Source organism: Myiozetetes cayanensis, unplaced genomic scaffold (genome assembly GCF_022539395.1).
Source record: "Myiozetetes cayanensis isolate MyiCay16 unplaced genomic scaffold, myiCay2020 scf5-8, whole genome shotgun sequence".
Lineage (NCBI taxonomy): Eukaryota > Metazoa > Chordata > Aves > Passeriformes > Tyrannidae > Myiozetetes > Myiozetetes cayanensis.
In genome coordinates, this window is record NW_026087742.1 from 24,906,233 (window position 1) to 24,930,951 (window position 24,719).

The 24,719-nt window shown below is 47.5% G+C and overlaps 1 protein-coding gene across 1 annotated transcript in view; it reads right to left on the reverse strand.

The window, feature by feature from the left end:
- Window positions 1–2,313: 2,313 nt before the first annotated feature.
- FSTL1 (follistatin like 1) overlaps window positions 2,314–24,719 on the reverse strand; it is a 53,726-nt gene continuing 31,320 nt past the window's right edge. The window contains exons 3-11 of the mRNA XM_050331693.1: window positions 17,793–17,897; window positions 16,447–16,576; window positions 15,259–15,291; window positions 13,385–13,515; window positions 9,784–9,902; window positions 8,905–9,017; window positions 7,600–7,710; window positions 5,881–5,978; window positions 2,314–5,597 (exon numbers count right to left, since the gene is read on the reverse strand). Of these exons, the coding sequence (XP_050187650.1) occupies window positions 5,553–5,597; window positions 5,881–5,978; window positions 7,600–7,710; window positions 8,905–9,017; window positions 9,784–9,902; window positions 13,385–13,515; window positions 15,259–15,291; window positions 16,447–16,576; window positions 17,793–17,897 (885 nt within the window). The 3' untranslated portion in view covers window positions 2,314–5,552. The remainder of the gene's footprint in view (window positions 5,598–5,880; window positions 5,979–7,599; window positions 7,711–8,904; window positions 9,018–9,783; window positions 9,903–13,384; window positions 13,516–15,258; window positions 15,292–16,446; window positions 16,577–17,792; window positions 17,898–24,719) is intronic.

A 24,719-nucleotide genomic window follows, 5' to 3' on the forward strand; every position in this document is an offset into this window, starting at 1 on the left:
AGTCCGAAGGAGAGGTGCTGCCTGGCCCCGTGTGCCCCAAGGGCTCTCCGTTGTGGCTGGCCCAGCATCCCTGGCCAGCCGGTGTTCCATCCAAAGGTTGATCTGCTTTGATCCTGCCCATGCCAGGGGAGTTTGGAACTGGGTATTCTTTAAGGTCCCTTCCAATCCAAACCATTCTATGAGAGCTGCTGCTGGCAGAGCACCGAAGGGCCTCCCAGAATTACCTCAGTGCGTGTCCCTGCCAGGGTGTGAAAAGACGGCATTAATCTCCCCTGGACACAAGTTAATAGCAGTGTAATCAGTAATCATAGGAAGAAGCAGCAGCAGCAATGTGTGATGAGAACGAGAAGATTCACAGCCCAAGGGAACTTCTGCCCTTAAAAAGTCCAGCCTTAGGAAACAGACTTGCTTCCTTGTGATGCATAAGGGAGCTGAAAAGAAGGCAGTGACAACCTCCCACCCACTCAAAACACTTCATATCCACAAAAGTCTCTATCATCTCAGACTGGAGGAAACAGAAGGAAATCAGTCCGCTTGTACCAGCCAAGAGCTTAAAAGTACATATGAAGTAGCAAAAATGATGAGTTCAAAGGTGTCCAGAACACTGGACAAAACCCATGGTCCACTTGCCCTTCCTTTGGTGCTCCTATGAACCCTGGATTTTACCACCACAGATATTTTGATGTGACAGCTCCTGTTCCCAAAAGCAAGAAGTTGCCAGGGCTGTGCCCAGCCTTCAAAAAAGTATGCCCCAGTGGGTGGGAATGAACAGGTCACCTTCCATTGGACTTGTTTCATTAGTTTTCCAAGCTTCTGTGGATTCACAGATGTAAGCCCTGATGTGAACCCAGAGACAGCTGTAGAACAGACATTGTACTGGTATTGTTATTTCTTTTCTACATAATTTTTTCCACTCTGCGAAGGTTGTGCTGTTTCAGCTGGATCAGGATAGTTTTAGGAGAGTTTATGTAAGCACAAGAGTAAGGTCATCTGGATTTAATTCTTGTCTTCTGCAGTGCTTTAATCCTGGTTGTCCCAAAGGTGTGTCCTGTGAACTGGTTCAGGAATCGAGTTTTATTATAGATCAGTTTCCTCCCATCCTCAGAACTAAAGTTAATAAATACCTTACAAATGCAGTTCAGAGTCTTGATCAACCACTTAAATAGCCTGTTTCTCAGCTTGAAGCTTAGCAGTGCTGGAGAACTGTGAATTGATTAGGTATATGTAGCTACAGTGCAGCAACTTAACACTCAGATGTGCTTAACTCTATAAAGAGGTCAGAGTTTTTCCCAGGCCTCTGCTAGCAGTGGGCAAAGGAGTTTTTTCTTTTCCTCTCTCCCACCTCAAAAACATTTTGCTTCAGTAAGTATGCATGATGCACAAGGCAAAATATTTATAGTGCCATCTAGCTAAATTTGTGTCTGATGCTTCCCTTCATTCCTTCTTAAAATCCTGGGAAATTCTGGCAGGAGAAATTGAAGTAATAAGGCAGTCCCACTTTGCAGTTGAGCAGTGAATGGGCAGGCAGTGCCACAGGAGACTGCAAGTGCAGCAGGTGCTACATGCTAAAGAGGCCATTTGGTGTGAAAAGTAACATGGTGAGGCAACATTAGTGGGTGGGTTTGGTTTTTTTTACACAGCTTTGGAAGGAGCACACCAAGGGAAAATAAGTAAGGCATCTTTCTCTTCTGTTGGACCAGCATTTACACAGAAGTGCTTACAGTAGTGGCATTACAGTTATGGGGGAGATGGATGGTAAGACATTATCCTTCTGTTATACACCACCATTAAAGGCTGTTTCATCATTCAGTTCAGCAAAGATGACATTAGCCTTTTAGCTAAGGTCATATTAGAAACAGAAGGTCTATGCCTGATAGCTGTTACTCCAGTATATTCTTAAAATCCATACAGGGAGGAAGTCTGTGTAATACAAGTCTGCGTCTTCCGGTTATTTGCTGTCCTTTGACATTCAGAAGCATTCCCTGATGTGTCCTCTGGATCTGTCTTGACTGCCACAGCTGAAGCTAGTGTCCCATCCACAACAGCCAGATGGGCATGTTCATCTTGGCAGCAGTCTCCACCTGAAGACATTTAGATCTTTCCTTCTTAACTGTCCCTATGGCTTTTGATCTGTCCTTGCAGGGCACATTTTCAAGGCCTTTAGTTATTATTTTTACTTGCCTATGGGTCCTTTCCACCTGATTCCTCAGCTATAAAAGAGAGACAGTCATGTTTCACATTTCTCAAGCACATTGAGATCTGTGTATGAATGTGCAGACTATTTTTTTTAAGAGAAAAATGAAGTCACATGGCTTGTGAGAAATAAATCAAACATGTATTACTTTTTAAATTTTGTTTCATTTATTTGGCAGTAATATCCAAACCCCCAGGCTTCAAAAAAAAAATTACAAAATCAAGTAAAATAAGTGCACTAAGGAAACCTACAGAATACTGATAAATTTCACACACGTACAGGAGGGACTATAGTGGGAGGAGTGGGATTTTTTTGTTGGTTGCTTAAATTTGGCTTTTTGGGAAAAAAAAAAAAAATAATGCTTTCTTCCCTGCCCCTTGTAGTCTGTACAGCAGTTGTCCCAGAGGGCAATGGCTGAAGTTCAGCACTCCCTTCCCCAGCAGCCACGTCACCCCGCAGGAGTTAGCGACCAACCAGCCTGCAGCGAGGTATAGTCTGGGCATGGCTCAGCCTGGGATGTCCTTCCTCTCTGTGCAGGGAGGCGAGATGTTTCAGTCCCCTTTGGCAACTGTAGCCCTTAGAATGGGCATCGCTTTCCACAGCTGCACATCCCTTTGGGGGCACGAGAAGGAGGGAAAGACTCCACAGGCAGCAGCCCTTTCCATGGAGGCGTAACTGCTGCACTCCCACCCTGCGGCCCCAGGCCACCCTAGGGTGTGTTGTATGGCTTCTCAGAGAGCTCAGCTTGCCTTGCTGGAGATGGCAGCCCATCCCTCCACCTTCAGTGCAAGAGCAAGCTCTGTAAACCTCAACTACCAACACACGCCTCTCCTTCTGCCCCCAGCAGCCACCCTTGTTTAAACAGCACATCCACAGCAGACAGGGAATGGGACTAGAGAACATATCACATAGTGCAGCCTACAGAAGCCCTTAAGCCATGGATTCGCCTTCCCTTCCTGTGCATGCTCTGGTTCTTACAGTTGGAAATATTCCTGACTGAACAAGATGTTATCCCCATCCACGGAAAGCCCTTAAGGCAAGCTGTTGTGTTTTCTCTAAGGCACTTGAATGATACAAGCTGGAAGGAAGAGAGCTGGGAGGCACTAACTTTTAGAGCAGGGTCAGAATAAAGCAAAACATTTATTAACAATATTCCTGTGACTCCAGATCCACCACATGAAGCCCTTTCACTCATACTGTTGGGAAGGAGCAAGGCTACATCTAATGGGTGCTCCTATTTCACCAAGCACTTCTTCCAGTGCCACTAGAACACAAACAGTGACTTCATCCCAGCGTAGCATTGCCCACATTACCCTCAGTTCCTATGGACTCATTCCCCTCACCTGCACAGATGACAGATCAAAGGTAAATCCAGGCTGTCATGAGAAAAAACCCCGAGAACTTCCTTCTGTATTTATGATGCCAGAACCTCTATAGCGGGGTACATCATGGTTCTCACTGGAAAAGTGGCACTATGCCAAAGTCAATGGAAGTCCTCTGGGTTCACATCAGGAAAAGAGCTCGAAGACCAGACAGCCTTTAACACATCTGGCTCATGGGAAAGAGCACAGGAGGGACCAAGCTTTCTTCTTTTCCTATACTTCTAGGTACCATCTCATTCTTCCTCTCCAAGGAAAGCACCGTGCAAAAAGGAGAAGGTTGGGACAAAAGTCCTGCTGATCTTCACTCAGGCAGGACATGCTTTTGCAGATGCAAGCGGAGTTCTGCTGGAGTAAGCACCAGGGACTGAAGGTCACCCAGCACAACTGCTGAAGTTGCTCACAAACAGAAAGATGGAAGTCATGAGCAGTCATCTCAGGGTACATGCAACTGCTTGGGAAGTACAGCAGGGGCATGAAGGGAACGTGGAGGTTCAGGTGTGGATGAAGTACATTTGACAATGGAGAAAATCAGCCAGGCTTGAGGCTACAGAGCTGATGATCAACCAAACACTGTTTCATTTATGTCTAGGAGCAATGCTCTGAGAAATGGGTCAGACGACACTAACCCATGAAGGGATGGGAGAGTGGTCAAAGACGGTCTGATCAATGACACTGTGAAATGTGTCAGTAATGAGGCTTCCAGCCCTGACTCCAAACTCATACCTGGAATCAAAGAATAATGCTACTGCCTCACCCCAGAGGAAGACGAAAAGCCCTAGATGGCGGTCAACGGCACAACTAAACAGTTTTCTATTAGGTTAAGCCTTTTAAGACACTCTACTGATGGGATTGCCTGGCCCCTCTGTCTCTAGACTGTTTGCAATTCCCTCTGGGCAACTTAGAGAGGCATGAGCAGACTTTGAGCACATGGTCAACGCTAGCTAAGGGAGTGAGAGCTAGAGAGCTGCAGTGTCCATCCATGTCTGGTGAAACTAATTACATCCAGCTCTGTCTCTTCTTCCCATGAGGGACACTGCTATCCCCAGCTGGGGAATACCCTGTAGTGCAAGGCTCACAAGTTGCTCATGGTGTGTGTGGTGGCCGAGCGCAGTGCGATACAAACTGTGCATGGGCATTACAGCACTGTCAATAACAAAAACCCACACGCTGGGTTTTCTTGAAACATCTACAGCTACAAAACATACAAAAGCTGAATTACTACCATAGGAAACAAAATAATAAAAAACCCAAAACAAAACAAAAAGAGGGAGTCAGCATGTGAATGTGATAAGAAAAAATTAAGATAGCACCTCTAAGGAGGGGGCAGGGAGAGTAAGAGTGAGATGAGGTCAAAAGGAACCATGTTGTGTTGGAGCCCACGATGTACTGGAGGAGCTGCTGGGGACAGTCTGGTGGAAAGCAAGGAGGAATGTGCTGGACTCATGCCAGCAGCATGGCACCACGGCTCCCAGGTGTCACACCAGGCTGACCAGCTTTGAGGAGCTTGAACCAAAGGGTAAGATCCTTGGCTGATGATGCCCTGCAGCACATGTGCTCAGCCACAGAACTGTCTGTATTTCTGCAGCCAAGGTTGGTGCTGACAATGGTACTGATTGAAGGCCCCCTTTTCTGTCCAGCACTGACCTCCGTCCTTTCCCCAGATCCAGGGGAACAAGAAATCCCTGTTAGTTCTTGGAGGGAGCAGCTGTCTGCTCTGCAGAAGGGTCACAGAGGCTGCTGTGAGTCCCTCCCAGCCTTCCAAGGTCCCAGCAATGAAGCTCCCTGAACAGGTGGGCTCTGCTCCCCTTCCCTGGCCCCATTCTCTGTGTATTACAAAACAAATAACCCATCGCTATACATGTAAATATCTGTGACTGGGCAACTGTAGTAGACACTTGTGCATACTGAGATCAGCACTGGAGGACAGGGTGGCAGGTTGGGCCCATCCTCCTGGGCTCTTCCGTTGTGGAGGCCCCTTACATCTCCTTGGTGCTCATTCTCTTGGTCTTCTCAGCCGTCTCCTAGAGAGAGAGAGAGCACAGAAGTGAAGCTCTGCACTGACACAGGAACTGGTAGTGCTCTGAAACCTTTGGTCCATTCACAGGCAATGCCAACAGTGCTCGTACCTCAAAGCCCCGCACCTGTATTTCTCCACACAGGCAAGAGATCCCCCTTTACTGTGCTCTCCTCTCCACCAGAAGTCTCCAAGTGACAGAAGCAGAGGGAACTCTTCTAGCAAGGCTCCTCTAGCAACTCCTCTAGGTAAGGCTTAGTGCAAACAGATCTTCCCAGCCTCACACTAACCTGGTGCTTCTGCAGTTCCTGAATGTATCTAGCCACCTCCTCCTCAGTCAGATCTTGATCAGGTCGGTGTCTCTGAGCAGGGCCCTTCTCATTCCTCCCTGCAAACAGAAACAGAGTTTACTACCATAAATAGCAAATGCAAATTTCAGAGGCTGAACCAGGTAGAACCAAAAGAGGCAGGTCTGCCACAGCCTCCCCAGGCTTAGGAAGGCTTTGCTGGAGGAAGGTATGGGTTGGCTTCTTAGGCAGAGAACAGGCCTTGCGGCTGCCTGAGACTTCAAAACCTGGGTGTCCAGCCTGTCCCTGTCTCTCCCACACACGATTGATAATAAAACCACAAGGAAGAGGCAGCATATTATTTAAAAAGAAACACCTCTAATAAGTTCAAACACCTTGGCCTCTTGTAGAGAATAAACGGAAGCTCAGTGCTATCCAAGTACAGTAACTGATGCCTAATGAAGAGCTAATTTTGCTCTTTTGCAACTTCCTGACGTATTTGAGCTCATTCTTCAGTTTCCTTAACAATGGCCTCTAACCCCTCTGCTGCTCTGACATGGACAGAAAGTCAAGGAATTGTTATCCCATTGCATGCTTCTGCCATGGATGCAGGGAACAAAGCAGGCAGCAAGAACAGGTGTTGCATAGCAACTTTGAACGTGGTTTCTGGGGAGGCAACAAAAAGAGTCTCTGAGACCTACCCACAGCTCCTCTGGCAGTTCTATTAATATTACAGTTATCTTTTCTCAGGTGAGTTCCTGCTGCCACAGCCAAGTCTGGGCTGAGGTGATCCTGAAGCCTCTGCAGCAGAAGGCCAGATAAACATGAAAAACTCTGCACACACCGCTGCTGTTCCCCTCTCTTCTACTCTGCCCAAGCCACTGACTATAAATGTACTGCTGACAGCTCCTGCACAGCACTGAAACAAAGCTCATGCAAGGGGCTGGTTTCTAGGGAAGAAGGCCAGAAAAATGCAGCACAGTACTGAGAGGATGGACGTGGCTCCTTGAGAAGAACCCATACATTTCCCAAGGCAGGGGAAACGCGGCTTTGCGCTGGCTCTGGGACTGTTTGTGAAAAGGCAAACCAGAGAGTTGTTCATAACAACACCATGACTTCTCACAATTGTAACTGGGCTGTGCAAACTTAAGAAGGGCCTCCCAAAGGAGAACAAACAACCCTGCCTTACTAGGAACACCACTTTCCTTCATCACCATTATTTTCTTCTACAGTTTCTATGACAAGAAGCTAAGGTGTTTTTCTGGGCATTGGATGGTTTCCTATCTCCCCTCAGGGGCAGGACAGGACCCTAGATCCTGCTTTACAGATACCATAAACACAGATACAGTGAGGATACAGCCACTTATACAGGAAAGATGACTTGTTCACACCTACATGTATGGTTGCAGACAGTGACTTATTTGGTCTGCACGTGCCCCAAGCCAGCTGGATGCAGAGTAGCTCTGGTCTGGAAGATTTGGCGCTGAATTTTCATGACACCAAATCCAAACTGCAAAGCCCAGCAGCATTGCTCCCAACCCAGTTACACACTTACTGACCTCTGGAACAGAACCAGTTTGGGTTTGACTAACCACCCATGGAGAAGCTGAGGAAAAGCTGGAGAGAGAAGAACCTGGATAGCTGGTGCCCTCAGACAGACAGAGAGTAAGAATTCGTTTTGTACAAAACCAAACACAGTAATTGTCTGGAGAGCGTACGGACCCTCGCACGTCATGGCAGTGCACACCCAGTTCCCACAGGCACAGACGCAGCGGTTGCATTCCACCTGGGTCTCTGCTCCGTCCTCATAGGTTTCATCTTCCAGGGCACACTCTAAAGAGGCACAAGACAAGGGCAGTGTTTGTGAGACAGCAAGCAGGCTAAAGGCAACATACTTTGGAGATGCTTTAGGAGAGAGAAGAGGTATGAGGTTTTGGGGGAAGCCTTCCTTCCCTTAACCACCAAAAGTTTCATAATGACTGAAATATTCATTCTGAATATGCTGTGTGAAATCAGCCAAAAAATAATTTGGGAAAGTCAAAAACTTCATTTTGCTTACTCAAAAGAACATATTTCAATTTCTCAATTCCACATGAAATGTCAATATTGATTTCGTTTGAATCTCCTAATATATTATACAAAGAAAAGAAATGAAAGTTTGGGTTATTCTGAAACAATTCCTGTTCCAAGCTGAGGTCAGCATTTCTGATTTCCATATTTTCTGTTTCCTTGAAAAAGGAAGGGGAAAAACACCAAGGTTTCTCATTTCAGCTCACATTTTTTCTTACAGTTCTATTATATGTTTAAGTCAAGGCTCCCAAAGCACTCAAGGGCTGTATGGTGTTAAGTGATAACCTGCTGCTGATGTTTTCTGGAGGAGGTGCAGCATCCCCACTTTCTCACTGAAACAGGCAGCAGAGGGTTCAACTTAATAGTCCACAGAAAGCATGGCCTCTGTCTGCTCCTCAGTGCCACTGCAGTGGGATGTAAATCTGGCACCTCTGGACCAGCACCCCCTGAGGAGACAATGAGATGACTGGCTAGGCATGCCTGCTCAGCAGAACACTAAGCTGCTTTCACATGAACTGTAGCACTAAGAAAGATTTGGAAGGATAGTGAACTTTGAGATGTTCAGAGACAGTCTCTCTGTGAAGACAGAGCATAGCAGGACTTTGGTCTGATCTGACTTTCGTAAGTAATCCAGGCATGAACTCCTCATGTGATTCATCTCTGCACTGCTAAATATGTGTCTTGACTTTAAAAGCATGCCATACGCATTCGACCTATGTCCTTGCTTCTAAAATCCAAACCTTTCTCATCATGAGAAATGCAAGGGCTCTGGGACAGAAAAAGCAGTACTTTGGACAATGCAGGGACAAGGCGTGCTGTTGGATGAGGCAGGCATATATGAAAATTATCTCTGGGAGTGGAGTTACAGCATCCCATGTCTGGCCCAAAGCTGGTCTCTTTTCTTTCTTCGCTTCTTAGGACCCCTTTTGTTCCCCAATATAAGTGAAGAGTTCCTACTTTTCTCTGGTGGATTGAACGATGGGCTGAGGCACTTGAGAAATTCATTGAAGCTGAGCTTCCAGTCAGCATTTTCATCTGACAGCTCGATGAGGGCATCTACGCAGAGTCCCCTGAAAAGAAACACAGAGGCATGTTCTACACAGAGCTCTACTAGGCTGGTCCTTGCTCTGCTGTCTTCAGAGTACGGATGAGTAAATCCAGTAATAACTAGGAAGGCTTCGAGATGTCTGGCAGAAGTGGCTTCTCTAAGGAAACCTCACTGGATCCATAGAAAAGAAAAACAGTCACAAAATACTTTCTGTCTGGCAACGGGCTGGGCAGTGGGGGGATATTCAGAACAGCAGGAATAGGACATCTTCATGTGTTCACATCTACATGCTGTGACAAGACTAGAGATACAAGCCCAGCATAACCACCAGCAGCCTTTTCTCCTCATTGTCTCACACACAGTGCTGCATGCAAAGAAAAAGGGAAACCTCTCAAACTATAGGCTGTGTATAAGTGGTGTTTTCCCACCATCTCTTCCTTCCACTAGATCTAGCTATTAGGCAAAAGGTGAGTGAAGTCCACTGGAAAGCAAATTTATTAAGAAATAAAAATAAAGAAGATAAATTTTCTGTCACCCAACTCACCTTTTGGCTGCACATATACTTGTTTTAACACAAAAGAGGGTTGGAATACATGCCTAATGTGAAGAGTAGGGGTGGGACTGCCCCTCTTGTGGTGTTCACACCTAATTAAGTGAGAAGCCACTTCACAGGCAGTTACCTTTGTTAGTGAAAACCCTAACTAATATTTACCATGAGTGGATTTTCATGCCCCATTCTACCACATCTGCCTCCTGTCCCTCCTTCTAGCATCCTATCCACCACCCACCTGAGCAACTTGTTGGTCTCCTGGTCCATGTAGGTAGTGATGTTGACAGCAGTCTCATTCTGCTCCACAAACTTCAGGAATTCAGTGGAGTCCAAACGAGAATCACCATCATCAAAGCTCTGTTGGGGAAGACGGGAAGATATAAGAGAGTCTGATATCAGTTCAAGATGCCCCTTATTTTCCCCTCTTCCAAAATTAAGCTTTAGTGAGACAGGCTGCATCATCCCTGTTTAGCAAAAAAAAAAAAGAGACTCAGAGAAAAGCTGCAACATATCCATATTAGCATCAGAACAGGAGAGATATGATCCTAGCCTTGTTCTCACAGATAAGCTACGCTGCCTCTCATTCACCTCCTGCTGCTTGATTTATGGCTCTAACCCTATTTCTTCTCTTTGTTCCAGTCAGCTCTTAGCCTTCTTACATACCTCCTGCCTTAAAGCAGACCAGTTGCATTCAAGGACGTGTCAGTTTTCCAATATGTGTAAATCCAAGGCTGTGCCTGAACTCTGACAGTGACAAAAGGGAAAAAATCACAGGAAGCAATTTTCTGTTGATACCAGAGAAGAAACAATTTAATGCAATAGCACAGCGCCTCATCACCAACTTCTTAAGCTCCTGACAGGACTTCTGGCACTGAAGAACAGCAATTTTAGCCCCAAAATCCTGGCTGTACTCCCAAAGAAGTAATTGCATTTTGCCTTCCTGTTTGGAGATGTGACACCACATCACACAGTGATGAGTGCCCACAGTGTTGGACACTCAGCAGGAACTCCTGTGCTCCCTCAGAGACAGCTGCATTGCTGTGAGGGGAAAATTAATCCTGCACAGACTGCTGCCACCTAATTTTTGCTGTGTGACTTGGGGCAGGTCACCGTGGCTCCTTGTGCAGTGCTTCCAGGAATGTTGAAAGAGACACTGCGTGTTGTTATCTCTATGTGGTTTAGAAGAAACCTGTAGGGCTAAGGAAATTACTCTGTATGCTGCATAACTCCTTCACTAACATGTCAGCTTACTACTAGACTTTGAAGCCTCTTGTCCAGCTATTTCTTGTGAAAGCAGCTGCAGCTCTCTTAATGACCCAGACAGTTAAGTGAGTTTTCTTGCCTTTCAGTGCTGTGTTCTTCATTAAGGTGTTAACTCTCCAAAACAGAGCAGCTTCCCACTACTGGCCTTGCTTGAAATAATGCCCTTCAAAGTCATGGCCTGCCTGATGAGCAATGCACATCCCAGTGATCCTCACAAGTCAGGCTTTCAGGAGGGAAATATCTTAATGCCACATCTACAAACCTACCCATCAAGGAGAAAAGGGAAAATCTTCATGCCATCTGTGTCTCCAGTGTTTAATACATGCAGGACAGGACTTAGGCCATTTGCAGAGCCCTGCAGCTTGGCACAACAAAATTCCTCCAGTGACAGTGGACAATCATTGGTGACACAAATCTGTGTGTGTTTGAAGCCATTTAGTTTGCTTTGCCTGGATTTGTCCCAAGTTGTTCCAAACCCTGAATTCTGCTTTAAAAATATTTTAAAGCTTTAAGGGCTGTTGGTATGATGGATTACCACCCCTGAAGAGAATCATAGAATCCTTAAGGTTGGAAAAGACCTCCGAATATCATCAAGCCAAAGCTTTGATTGAATACCACCTTGTCATTTAAACCATAGCACTAAGTGCCATGTCCAGTCCTTTCTTGGACACTTCCAGAGATGGTGACTTCCTGGGCAGCCCATTCTAATGCCTGACAACCCTTTAAGTGAAGAAATTTTTCCTGATGTCCAACTTGAATCTCCCCAGGCACAACTTGAGGCCATTTCCCTTTGTCCTGTCACTAGTTGACTGGGGGAAGAGACCGATCCCCACCTGGCTACAACCTCCTTTCAGATAGTTGTAGAGAGAGATGAGGTTCCCCCCTGAGCCTCCTCCATGCTAAACAACCCCAGCTCTGTCAGCTGCTCCTCATGGGACTTACTCTCCAGTCCCTGCACTGGCTTTGCTGCCCTTCTCTGGACTTGCTCCAGCCCCTCAATGACCTCCTTGCAGTGAGGGGCCCAGAACTGGACACAGAACTCGAGGTGTGGCCTCACCAGTGCTGAGTATATGGGGATGATCACTGCCCTGGTCCTCCTGGCTACACCATTGCTGATACAGGCCAGGATGCCATTGGCCTTTTTTGGTGGCTCATGTTCAGCCACTGTTGACCAGCACCTCCAGGTCCTTTTCCACCAGACAGCTTTCCAGCCACTCTGCCCTCAGCCTGTAGTGCTGCACGAGGTTGTTGTGACCCAAGTGCAGGACCTGGCAATTCATCTTACTGAATCTCATACTGTTGGCCTCAGCTACAGAAATTCCCCCTCTGTTCCAAGTAAAGGTGTTTCTTTGCCGTGGAAGTTTTCATCCAGTGGCTGGGATCAGTGCTCCCAAAAAAGTGGGACTGTACAGAGAACATGGGCTGCCTGCCTCTGAGCTGTGGCCACGGGACTTCACCAGCACACTGACAGGCATGGGGACAGTGGGTGTGACTGAGCTGTGCGGTCACAGTGGAGCAAGCCTGTGGCTCATGCATTTTAGCAAAGCCCATGAGCCGGGGAGACTCTGCAGAAGTGTCTGGGGCTGAGCAGCTGCATTCTGCAGGACACTGCAGCTTTTGGATGCTGGCCGGCAGTGACAGGAGTGCCTGAGGCAGTGGGCCACAGGCGGGTTTGCACAGACAGAGCAGCATTAATGGCTGCAAACGTGAAGATGCTCTCTGGAGCGAGGGGACCAGCTCTTCTGTCTCACCAGAGGGTGCCATTGCCATGGCAAATTTGCTCACAGTGCTAACTCCTGTCAGGCACCATTAATCTCTTGCTGTCAACAGCTTATGATTTAAACACTCTTCCCTTTTCCCCACCTGCTTCTCCAGCTCCATCCTGAATCCTTTGAAGTCTTTATCAAGAGCTAGCTGTGAGGGGGAGGGACACAGCAGTGAATGTGGCAGGAGCAGGGGATCTGCTGGTTACAGAAGGGGGTGGGCATGGGCTGAGGCACAGACTGACAGAGAGCAGGAAAGAAGAACAGGATTATTGCAGGGCCCGAGATTTGGGGTGGCTCCGCTCATGCTGCAGAGCACTAGGGAACTGCCAGCTCTCAGCCACAGCTGGGATGAAACCCCTTAAAGCCCCCCAGCATCCCCTATACCCATCTCAACATGGCTTTGGGACTGTCTGGAACAAAGAAACAGCAGCCACTGTCCCAGCTTCCTACATTTCCATCACTTTCACCCACCTTTTTTCCTCTGTCTATCTGTTGTCCCCAGAGGTTAGTTCTCTACCCTGCCACAGGCGCACCCGGTCTGCCCTTCTCCTTTTCCCCAGGGCAGGTCAGACACCAGGAGCCAGAGATGCTCCAGGTCTGGTTGTCACGAGCCATGCCAATGGCTCTGTCAGCAGCTGCTGCGGACAGCCGGTAACACATCAGGCTGTAGGACATATCAGACCTCCCTGGCCCCCAGTTTGACAGGTACATCACACACTGGAGCCTCGTGGTTGGGGGCACAGCGGCTGTTTTTCATCAACAAGGCAAGAAATGTTCTCTAGGCTTTGAGGCAGCTACTGCTCTACTTGCCTTGAAATACTTGTCCAGGACTTCGCTGTAGTTACTGCCCTTGGAGAACCACCCGTCTGGGATAATCTCAGCTTCCAGCCACTGGATGACGCGGCGACGAAGCTCGTCCCTGTCCGACTGGTAGCAGACAACTGTAATGGGAGACAATGCAGCAGAAGGAAAAACAAGGGTGAGACAAACAAAGTCGGCAGGGAGACCACAGAGAGAAGACTGGAAACAAAAGCCAGCCAGCCCGCCCTGATGGCAGATTGCAGCCCCTCTGTCCTTGGAGATACACCACTTGCAGAACCAAGCAGAGGGGAGCATGTGCTGACTGGTGGACGGGCTGCGGGTGACACCATGTGGCAAGGCTGGAAAACAACACTCCTGCCAAAGCTCTTTTTATTTCCTCTCCCGGAAGCTCGTGGAAGAACAACCCGGAGCTGACTCATGTTGGTGTGAAGAGTCCCAGACTGAGGGAGGAAGGTGACTGGAAGTGTCCCCAGACTTCCCACTGCTATTCAGAACTGGCATTCAGCTGTCAACCCTCAAACACCAAAACCTCTATCCTCTGCAAGGGCAAAGACTATCCTGAGCAAGCCTTTCTATCATGCTGTTGCCAAGTCTTGAATTTTAGGGCCTGTTATCTCGGGAGATTTTATTTCTTTAAAGTCCTATTTTGTCCACTCTGACTGGAAATGAGAGGGGGTCAAGTTAGGCTTGTTCACTCACAGTGTTTGCCAGTGTCACAGGTTTCTCTAGGTGGCCATCACTTTGTGTGCCAGTACCAAACCATGCATTTAGAAGCAAAATGGAAAGCCTAGATATGCATTGTCATCCCTGCCCAGAGGTCAATGAAGCCAGTACAGGAATCAGTGTCCATTCATGTCACTTACACACACTAAGATCTTCTGAATCCAGTGACAACAATCACAACCAGATGGACACACAGGAAAAAAACAATTCTGCAAGTTTAGTTTTAAAACTGCTTTAAATGGTGGCCGTGCTCTGACATGGTCCTTCCTCTTAAGTTTGTATGAGGGTTTGCTCTCATCTGTCCAAGAAGTTGATGATTATACAGCTCTAGCACTTAGAGGCCATGAATGGGAAAAAGATCCCCTGATGGAGGCACAAGTCATGACCCTAAAATCCATAGTTATAAGTTCTAAATTCATAGTTCATAGTTCTAAATTCATAGTTCTAAGTACACATGGTAATATATAAGGGGGGAAACCACGCACAGGGAACCAAAGAGACTTATCACTTAAATGATAAATCATTTAGGCGACATAGAACCATTTAGAACCATTTAGGTTCTATGATCTTTAAGATCAGCTATGATCTTTAAGATTATCTTGCTGGCTGATGAGGCAGTTCAGCTGTACTTCCTGACTCCCCTGAAAATGCCCCATTCATTGCCTAATGCTGCCTCTCTGCCTCTGCACCCATCAGTTCATCATTCCTAAAGCAAAGTCTCCTTTTAAAAGAGTGCTCTTGAAGTTGGGGGCAATAGTTTCACAGTTATTGTGCCTTAGGTCCCGAAGGAACTAGGTAAAAGGATTGCTCCCTCCCTCAGTCAGGGTGATAAGCACAGGTTGTGTCCCCAGGGACAAACTGGATTTCATTGCACCTTGTCCACGCTGAGTTCCTCAGACATCCCAGCACAGTGAAAAGCCCAGGAAATGTACGAGCTCTGAAAGGTTACCCAGGAGTAAAGAGCGGGGAAATCATATTTCAGCTGATTTATCAACTCAGACTCTGCTACAGCCAGTGCAGAGGAGTGAGTGACTTCTACACAGAGCTGTGCAACCCCTCCCCAGCACACCTTCCTGCCCATCTCCCAGTGCATACAAATGGATACAGAGACCTCAGCCAGAAAGGAGACAGCTTCTTACCTGGGCTTGCAGCTGGATTCTCAGACTTCTTCTCTGTTAACAGAAAGACAGAAGAGGATATTTCTGATGCAGTATGAAGCAATATGAACCTCTTCCCACCCTGGGTGCCACTTGGGCAAAAGCCAAGGAATTTGGGAATCTTTGGAAATAGGAGGGCCACATATATTATTAAGAGACTGGAATCCCCTAGACGTAGAGGGGAGCTTGAGGACAGTTTAGACTGAAGAAGAAAAGGCTCAGGAGAAATCTCATCAATGTTTATAAATCTAATGGAAGGAAATGAGGAAGACTGCACCAGACTTTCATCTATGGTATCCAACGACAGGGCAAGACACAGTGGGCACATATTTTAACACATGAAAATCTGAACACGAGAAAACTGTGCAGCTCATCTGGGTGTGAGTTAAACAGCCCCACTGATGAGGCAAAATCCTGCTCCTGAAGTTCTCGAGGTCCCTCATGAGCACGGATGATGGTATGGGCTTTGGGGGTTTATCCTGAGAGTATGACCTTTTGTCAGCAGGTAAAGTGAGACTCTAACTTGTCTAAATCCACAAGCTCAGAGAGAGGCACGCAGGAGCAAGAAGTTGCCCTGCTCTCCTGAGTGCTGCCCAACCCCCAGGGAGACAATAGCTCCAGGATCCCATCACAGCCACGGTATCAGGGTTTTGAGTGCACTTATGAGGGTGTTAATGGCCCTGCCAGCCTCACCTAGGACCTCCATCCACACTCTCTACCCATGAGCTCCATTTCATCTGGGATTATTATGTTGTTATTATTATTATGCCTGTCTCCAGGTTTGTTGCAAGCACTCTTGTACCTGCCATAGAGCCTGTTGATCCAGGCCCTGACCTGGTGTCTTCCCACCTTGATCTCAGCCCTGCTATAAACTGCATCACTATGGACTTGTCTGGTGATTACTGGCCTGTGTTTGATTCTGGTTACCATCCCCAGACCTAATTTCATGACTCAATTTCAGGCCTACTTCATCACTACCAACTTGCCTGGTGATCTGGACTCTTGGTTGAACCTAACTATTGCTCACAGGCTTGCCTTGTTTACCCCACTCAGCAACTGTGGGACAAGGTCTCGGCTGGTGAGGCCTCTGCCCTTCCTTGTTATCCTTCCAACTCTTCCCTTCCAAACTCTTCATCCCTTCGAGTAGCCAGCCCTCATTGCCAGGGTTACCTTTGCAGTGGCCATCATAATCCACCTGGATCTTGGAGCCAGTGAGACAGGCATCACGGTGCAGCTCACAGTGGTTCAGGTATGTCTTGCCGTTGCTGCCGCACACAGGCCTCTTGTGAGGTTTGCATTGCTGTGAGAGAGCCAGAGGAGACGAGCGTTTTACCTGCCTCCTTGAGACAGCTACAGGGAGGCAGGTGAGTCCCACCATCATCCCAGCTCCACAGAAGCCCTTGGCACAGCCCCCTTGGGCCTGTGTTTGGAACAGGCTGAACTCATCCATAATCACCCCAGAAAAACCTGCACAGGAAAGTCTGTGGGTGTGAGTTCAAAGGTTTGGCTCAAAGGAGTTCAAAGGTTTCAATCACCACTAGCACACCAGTTGTCTTTCCTAAAGCAGACCCCTGCAGAGAAATCAGAGTGTAATCCTGCGACTGCTGCTCTGTGTGCCTTGCATATGCCTGCCCAGATGTGTTTCTGTGAGTCTGGTCTGTGAACCTCTCCTTGCTTGGCTCCACTGCATCTTTTTGTAGACTCTGCTCCATCTTTCTGCAACCGAATGCAGAATAAACCCTCGGCCATGAACAAACAGCTCAGCTACAGCAGAGAGTGAGTTCACCAGTGCCACCGTTCACCTGTGGGCTTCTCTCTTCTGTTCTTTCTGGTCTGGCCAAGCGTATGCAGAGTGACACTCTCTTCCTGCAAACAGAACATTTCACTATCCAGTGCCCTGGCTGGCCATGTCTGCAGGCTCTGACGGGAGTGGGAACAAAGTGCCCATTCCCAGGAGCCAGGCAGAAATGGTTTGAAGGCATGGGGCAGAGCAGTGTAGGGAGACATTGTGTCTCTACAGCTGTGAAAGACTCTTCTAATCATCTCTGGCTCCCTGCTGGAAGAAGCTATTCATCCTCACAGCACTCTACCACAATTATTTCCATTTTACAAAAGCTGATTTTTAGTAGGGTGCTTGTAACCTCCTCAAACAAGATGCCTGTGAGGGCAGGCTGTCTTGGAGCTCGCAGACAACTGCCTAGAATGCCCTCGTAAGCCAGCTGTATATCTGTATCCTACTGGGCTTTCCCAACAAAAGACCCCCATCCAAGTTTCCTGTGAGTGTAAAGACCCTAGGCAGTCCTTCAAGCAGCACAGCTGCGAGCCCCAGACAATATCACAGGGCTCTTCCTCGACACGACACTGGAAATAATTCTGTTGTTTGAAAAGCTGCTGTGAATTTGCATCTGCTCCAGAGCAGCCACAGCCTTATTCCATCATGAGATTGTTTCAGCAACAGAAACCCAGCTGGGGGGTGACGGTGACACCTGTCCCAGACACAGAACCTGCCCCCATACCTCAATGCAGAGGCAGGTTGGCTCTCCCTTCTCAGTCACTGCACACTCCCGACCAGCTCCACAGAAAACATTGGCACAGATTTTGGATTTGCTCCTTAGCTCTTCCTGCAAGATACAAAGTAAGAGACACAAAATACATCGTTACCCAGAAGAGCAGCAACACAGCTTTAAAAAAATTTAACTGGTATCAGGACCAGGGAGCACCAAGGTGGTAAGAAGATGACAGAACAAGAGAGACATGACTGCAATAGATAAACAGCTCAGACATTAAGCAGGAGTAGACACAAGAATGAGGGCTACAGTGCCAGCAACAGAGGGCTTCCTTGAGGTCATTCCTGGAAAATCACCTAGGAGAATTGGAGCAAACATGAGCAAGAGGAAATCTAACCAGAACATCAAGAATAATTTGCTCATGTGAAGGACTGCTGTCTTTAAAATTTTTTTTCACGGAGGGTAGGGAGCAGAAATGTCTTTGCTTGAAACATTTAAGAAGTAGGTGAACATATCCCTAGAGAAAGGTGTGATAGCAAACAAGTGGAAGAACTTGCCATGAGGCGTCAGATAATGCTCTTGTCATAAAAAAAATTAACAAAACCACAGGACCCATTATCTTGCTTCCACTGGTCAAGATTAAACACTTCAAAGGACGAAACACTGTCAGAGATAAGATAATTATACAGTAACCTTCCCATAGCGAAAATTTCTTCCTGGTCCCTGACAGCCTGCAGTTGACTTATGCCCTGCAGCACAATTTATACGCTTCACAGTTTTCTCCTAGCCAAAGTCATCATGACTTTTCTTTTTTTTCCTGTAACTGTCAAATCCTTTTTATTTTTTTTTTTTTTTGAGTCCCACTTCATTCCTAAACTAGTGACAGCTAGCATGGAAGACTTCCACAGGTTAATCATGTTTTCAATAAAACCACAATTTACTTTTATCAGTTTACTGTCTTTTTTTTTTTTAATATAGACTTTTAAAAGAGAAGATGGTTCCAGGGGTTTGGACTTTGGAGACCCTGTTTTAATTCCCTGCTTTGTCATTAATTTCCTTTGCGACTCTCATTTCATCTAACATTTTCCATTGGCACACTGAGTATTTGGCTCAGGCTAGCCAATTGTCACAGTTTTGTATCACAGAAAGAACACTGAGGAACGTAAGATCATCAGTGGGGTAGGTCAATCACATCTGCTGTGTTTCTACCCTATAATACACAAAGGCTTTTTCACCTTCTCATCTATTATTCTTAACCTCTGCTCATTTGTGGTACCTTTGTACCTCCATAATCTGCTTTTGAAAGTAGGTAATGAAAAAAGGAGCAGAATATGTTTGAGGAAGAGGCATTATTGATAGATACAATGATAAATTCTGAGCACATTTTTTCTCCTGTTTCTTCTTTATCCTAATTTTCTTTTCCTTTGTTGTTATTTTACTTTTAAACCACAATTTTACAGTGAGTTGCTGTCTTTACTGAACAGCTCACAGAGAGCTGATCATTTTTTGAATGACCTTGCCCTGGTCTTGAGAATAGTTTGTCTGCTGGTTTACTGCACAGTTCATCAAGCCCAAGAAGGTCTTTCCAAAGCACTGCAGGATTCCCTCCAGGTCCACATAGTGACAAACACCTCTCCTACTCTCTGCAAGCATTCCTACTTTGCTGCTCATCCTGTAAAATACAGTATTCAGACATACCAGTCTTAGCTGAGAAAGGTACACACCCTGTCCCAGGCCTGCTCTCCCTATGAGCATCGTTTTCCTCTCTCTGCCTTTACATATCCTTTCATATATTGTTTCTGAGCTACAAAAGGTACACCATCCCTTCTCCTGCATCCACCTCTCTCTAGTCTCCTTGCGGTGGAGGGCTGAGGTAAGTGATCTGGGCACTTCTGGGGTGGGATGGGGCAACACGAATGCTTCACTGCACAAAGTGAGCTCATGCAACTCAGGACAGGGAAGGAAGAATAACTCATTTTGCAAAATGCACAAAATAAAACCAAATTTTACCAGGCTGTAGTCTGACTTAGGGCACTCAGACACCTAAAATGCACTGTAGCCACCTAAGTGCTGATCCATTTAAAGGGTTTTGAACCATGTGTCAATCCCTTCACCCAGCCAAAGACCACAAAGAAAACCAGCTAAACACAGCTTTAAATTGCCACTCTGTAATCCAGGTGCTTGGCAATAGATGGCAGTACTCTGCCTCTCCCTACCCATGGACAGGCAGGACTGCCAGCAGCAATCTCCAGTACATGCCACCGATGCCAAACCTGGCTCTTGACTCCTGGGCTGATACTTAACAGCACTGCTACAACTGCAGCCGGCTCAACAATCATCCACAATGACCTAGCTCAAGACTCCTCTCCCCATGCCAGCTCACTTGGAAACCTGGCCTGTGATGTGGCTGTCTTGGCCACAGCGCCCTCCCCAGAAGTGCCAGAGGCCAGGAGATATCCCACAGCTCTTCCACTGGGATGTGGGCCAGGGATGCCAGCAGGGTGACACCACCAGAACAGTTTCTGCATACAACCAGCCACCTGCCATGCTACAAGACCACATTGCTCTGGTTTTTCTTATTAATCAAGCAATACAATTTGCTGGTTGATTCTTCTTGTTGCTTTAAGCCATCCTAGGCTGGCAGTGGGTTGGAGCTGGTTGCCATTTTCAGCCACATTCCAGCATGGCTTTCTCCACCTCAGGGTTCTGCCAGACAAAGAAAGGAATCAAGCTGTTCTGCTTGCCTGCCCTCTCACTCCCACAGGGTTTCTCAGACCCAGCTTGCTCCTCCTCCCTCCTGGTATCTCTAACTTTGACACACACACACTGGGCTGTGTGCTGGCTCCACCTTTAGGGAAAACCACTCTCAGCTTCCACCCTAGTTCCCTCAGTTCTCTGTGCCTCCCTTCATTGCAATGCTGACCCCATAACCTATACTTTATCCATCTACAACCTACCAACCATAGCCCCTTATAGGCCTCTGCCTTCCTCCCAAAATCCTTTAGACCCTCACCTCCTTCCTTCACCAAACATCACATCTCCTACCAGATAACTGCACCTGACCTTGCACCTGCAACCTGACCCACTGTGGCACTCCTCTGCCAGGCACTAGCAGCTGCTGATACATATCCTGCCCTCACCTCTTGCCAGAGCCAGAAAATCCTTCCTCTCCACCAGCGTGCACACAGATGAACTTAGGAGTTACCACTGCTCCTGGTTGGTACAGCCACATAGCTCTGAGGTGGTTTATGGCACACCACGTGGTGGGAGCTCTCTCTAGCTGCTCCTTCCCAGCAAACACTGGAGTCTCCTGCATGTAACTGGGAGTGTAACAGAGATGGTAGTGGGTGAATGGACAAGTATGGTGGGGGATCTGTGAATGAGCCTTTATAAACTCCCAATTCTCCGGTGACCTTCTAGAAGCTACCAGCCAAAGCAGATTCTTGTGGTCAGATATTTTGGTCTTACCTTGGACCTTGCCATGCTTGCTTTTTATCAAGCTCCATCTGCTGGAGTCATGTAAGTGAGGATGGCAGCTGCCACTTTAATATTAAATAGCTGATGTTTGCCCCTGCCATGTAAAAGCTTGAAAATATGAACTGCAAAGTTTTAAATGCAAGGTCACACACACACACAGACACACACACACACACAGACACAAAAGACTCCACAGTGTTTCAGTGTTGTTGCCCTTAAATTAATTAATGTCAGGATTCAGGGGCTGGAATCACAGTTTTTACACTACTTCCTCCCTGAGAGCTGCCACTGCCTTTTGTGTCACCATGGGCTTGGGAAGTGTCACTCGTTCCAGCAGACAGCGCGCTCGGGCAGGCGGAAGGGAAAGGGCAGAGAGTCGTTATTAATTGCTGCACGGTGGCATTTACACCACAAGCCTTGACAAGGCAGTCCCTCTCTTCTGCCTCGAGTGAGATGCCCAAGCTCTCTCTCTGTCTGGGCAATGCTTTTACTTACTCCTCTGCTGCCCAGAGAGCAAGTGGGAAGGTGCATGAGCAGTGAGAATGAAGCCGGGGCAGGAGTGCAGCTCTGGAGTGTCTGCCATGGCACAGGAGCACTCCAGCTTTTCACCCCACAGCCTCCACAGAGGGATAACCTTCCCAGACATCTTCTCTGGCAAAGACCACAGAGAAAGTTGTTCCCAACGATTCAAGGGCAGTGTCATGTATGCATAGACCAGCTTATCTGCCAGATGGGGATGGGAATGCACACCGCTTTTGGAGCGCTGGGAGATGTAACTGATGAAGGTTCTTGCATGTGAGTGGGCAAACACTAAGCAGAACACCTGAACAGACAGTGCAGCAAGCCATGTGCAATGCTTCTGCCTCAGCTGTTGCTTCCTGGGGAGCAAGGAGGAAAAAGAGACATTTCCAAGGCACCAGCGGGCAAGAAAGCGGAAGCGCCGGTGGTGAGGGATCACCATGGCAACCAGCAATGCAGGGCCTCAAGGTGGAGAGCTAAAATTAGGAAATTGGGCAGCGGAAAGGGCTGTTTCTCATCTCCAGCAGCATCCAGTGCTTAGGAGTTGGCTCCCAACACAGAGTAAGTGCAGATGTCAGGAGCATTTCCGAGTCCCTGCCTGCACCCAGATGTCCAGAGCCGAGTGTGACTTGACACGCCAACATGGTGCCACATGTGGGTCTGCATGGGGTCACAAGGTCCTGTGAGGTGCTGGGCCTGCATGGAAGCAGTGTGGTGCCTGCAGCAAGAGTGATTGTACATGTGACAGAAAAGAGGCATCGTGACTCCTCGCCTTGGTGAGGGAACTGCTCACTGCAGCTCTCCCTTGGCTGCTCCCACCCCTGGCGCCTGCTGAGCTATGGCTGCTGTCACTTGGCGGGAATGGGGACTTTCCCAATGAGCCTGTGAAAGCTGAAACCATGAACAATTCAGTGACAAAACACCTCTGTAAGGAAGAACAAGCTTCTACCTACAGAGAAGAGCTGTACAACTAGCTCCATGTCCACGGAGTCCCACTGCCCAAGGGGAGAAGCAGGAATTTCTGCCATTACACATATTCTGGGAAACAAGCAGCACCCTGCTATGAGGTGGGGAGTTAACATGCTTCAAAACAACCCCTCGGATGACTTTCTCCTTTCTGCACATCTTTCCATTAAAAATCTCCTCTTGGAAATCTCAAAAGTTTTTTTCTCAGCAGCCTACACTGCTGGAGAAATACTATGTACCATCATACTGCTACTGACACAAGTAGAAACCTTTTCTGCTATCAGCAGTGATGGCAGGTTTTTTGCCTCTTCTGGCATCACTTTGTGGAAATCCATAAAATGACTTGGCCCTCACATAATTCTCCGTGCTGCTTGCTCTAAAATCAAGGCTTTGTGTTTTTGCCTTGTGTGGTGTGCAAGGAAATCAAAGTGCTCTAAAGCTGCAGCACTGAAAGCTCCTGTGGGAGGCAATCCCACGTATCATATAAACTTCCGTACTACACAGATAAGGCAAAACTAAAGGGCACCAAAATCATGTCTGGTGTTGCAAGACATACACAAATTCTCATGCCTCAGGGAAGGCAGCAGCAAAAGCTGGTGGGAAGTTTTCAGATACAATCAGTACAATTCACAATAGGCTCCCTCCATGCAGACAGGGAGAAACAAGCTGTGCAGCTAAGTATTTCAGTCAGTCCAGCCTACATCTTTCCATCCACATCCCTTTTGCCTGTTCCCTGCCATGACTAATGGGAGTAGGGATACAAGCGGTCTCCGAACATGCCAAGATGCCACCTATAAATAGCACTGCCTGCACAATTTCAAAACCAACTCAACATCCAGCCATGAAATCTAGCACTTTATCCAGCTGTTGTCTTGGCAATGTTTGCTTCTCAATGCTGAAAGATTTGGAGACACAATGCCAACAATGGTCAACAATGCAGAAAGCTGAAACGAGAAACTATATCTCCTGACTCCCAACCCTCGCTCCTGTTGTGGGGCTGGGAGGAAGAAGCATTGCATTGTGCTGCAACATTCAAAAGGAGAGGACTGGGCAGCAGAGCAGCTCAGGGGAGTCAGGAAAATTTAGCAACTCCTGGCACTGAGAAAGCATTTGGCTTCTGCATTTCATCCCATTACCCAAGTGTGCCTCCGGGCAGAACAGCTCTTTCAGCAGCACGCCTTCCTGCAGAGCTCCAGGAGAGCAGATCCCATGTTTGCTGGAGGGCAGGAACAGGCAGCCAGCTTGTCACCTCTGGTCATTTGTGCAGCTGGTTCTGGCAGCACGTTTATCCTGTTGTTCTGGCTTGCAACGAACAGGAAAAGCATTCGGCCCTCCCCACAAACCTGACCTAATTCCTGTGGCAGCTCCCTGGATCCGCTAACACTCTGGTGTGATGGGGCGGAAATTTGGCAGCAGCATAAACTGAGCAGATCAGCGTGAAACAAGCAGGCACCCCTGACATTGGGTTTGCCATAAATAGATAGGTAGGGCGAGCATTACAATTTCTCTTCCTTTGGGCTATTGCCTCAGGATATCTGTAGACTCTGGAAGAAAACCCACACAAATTACCCGTAATATCTTACTTGGAAGGTTTGAGATTCATTTAGCAAAGAAAAGATGGAGATAAGCCCAGCTAGTGGGCATTGAATCATATCTGATTCCCACTTCAGCTCTCCAATAAAACCTACATCCCAGGACATCATCACTGTAAGGATGATACGGTAGGCTTTGAAATGATCCATACTCTCTACTCTCAAGGAAAACTGCTGTCAGGGGTTGCTGAGCAAACTGGTGCAGGCTCATCCATTGCACACTTTCTCTGGTCTGGTGTTATGTGGACTCGAAGTGGCACCTTCTGGAGCTATCCCCTCCCCTGCCCCAGGAGTTCCCCACCCTTGCATCTGGGAGGCACATGGTACCTGTCCTGCTGCTCAGACCAGCAGAGGTATCTGATGGGCAGCTCAGAAGGCTTGA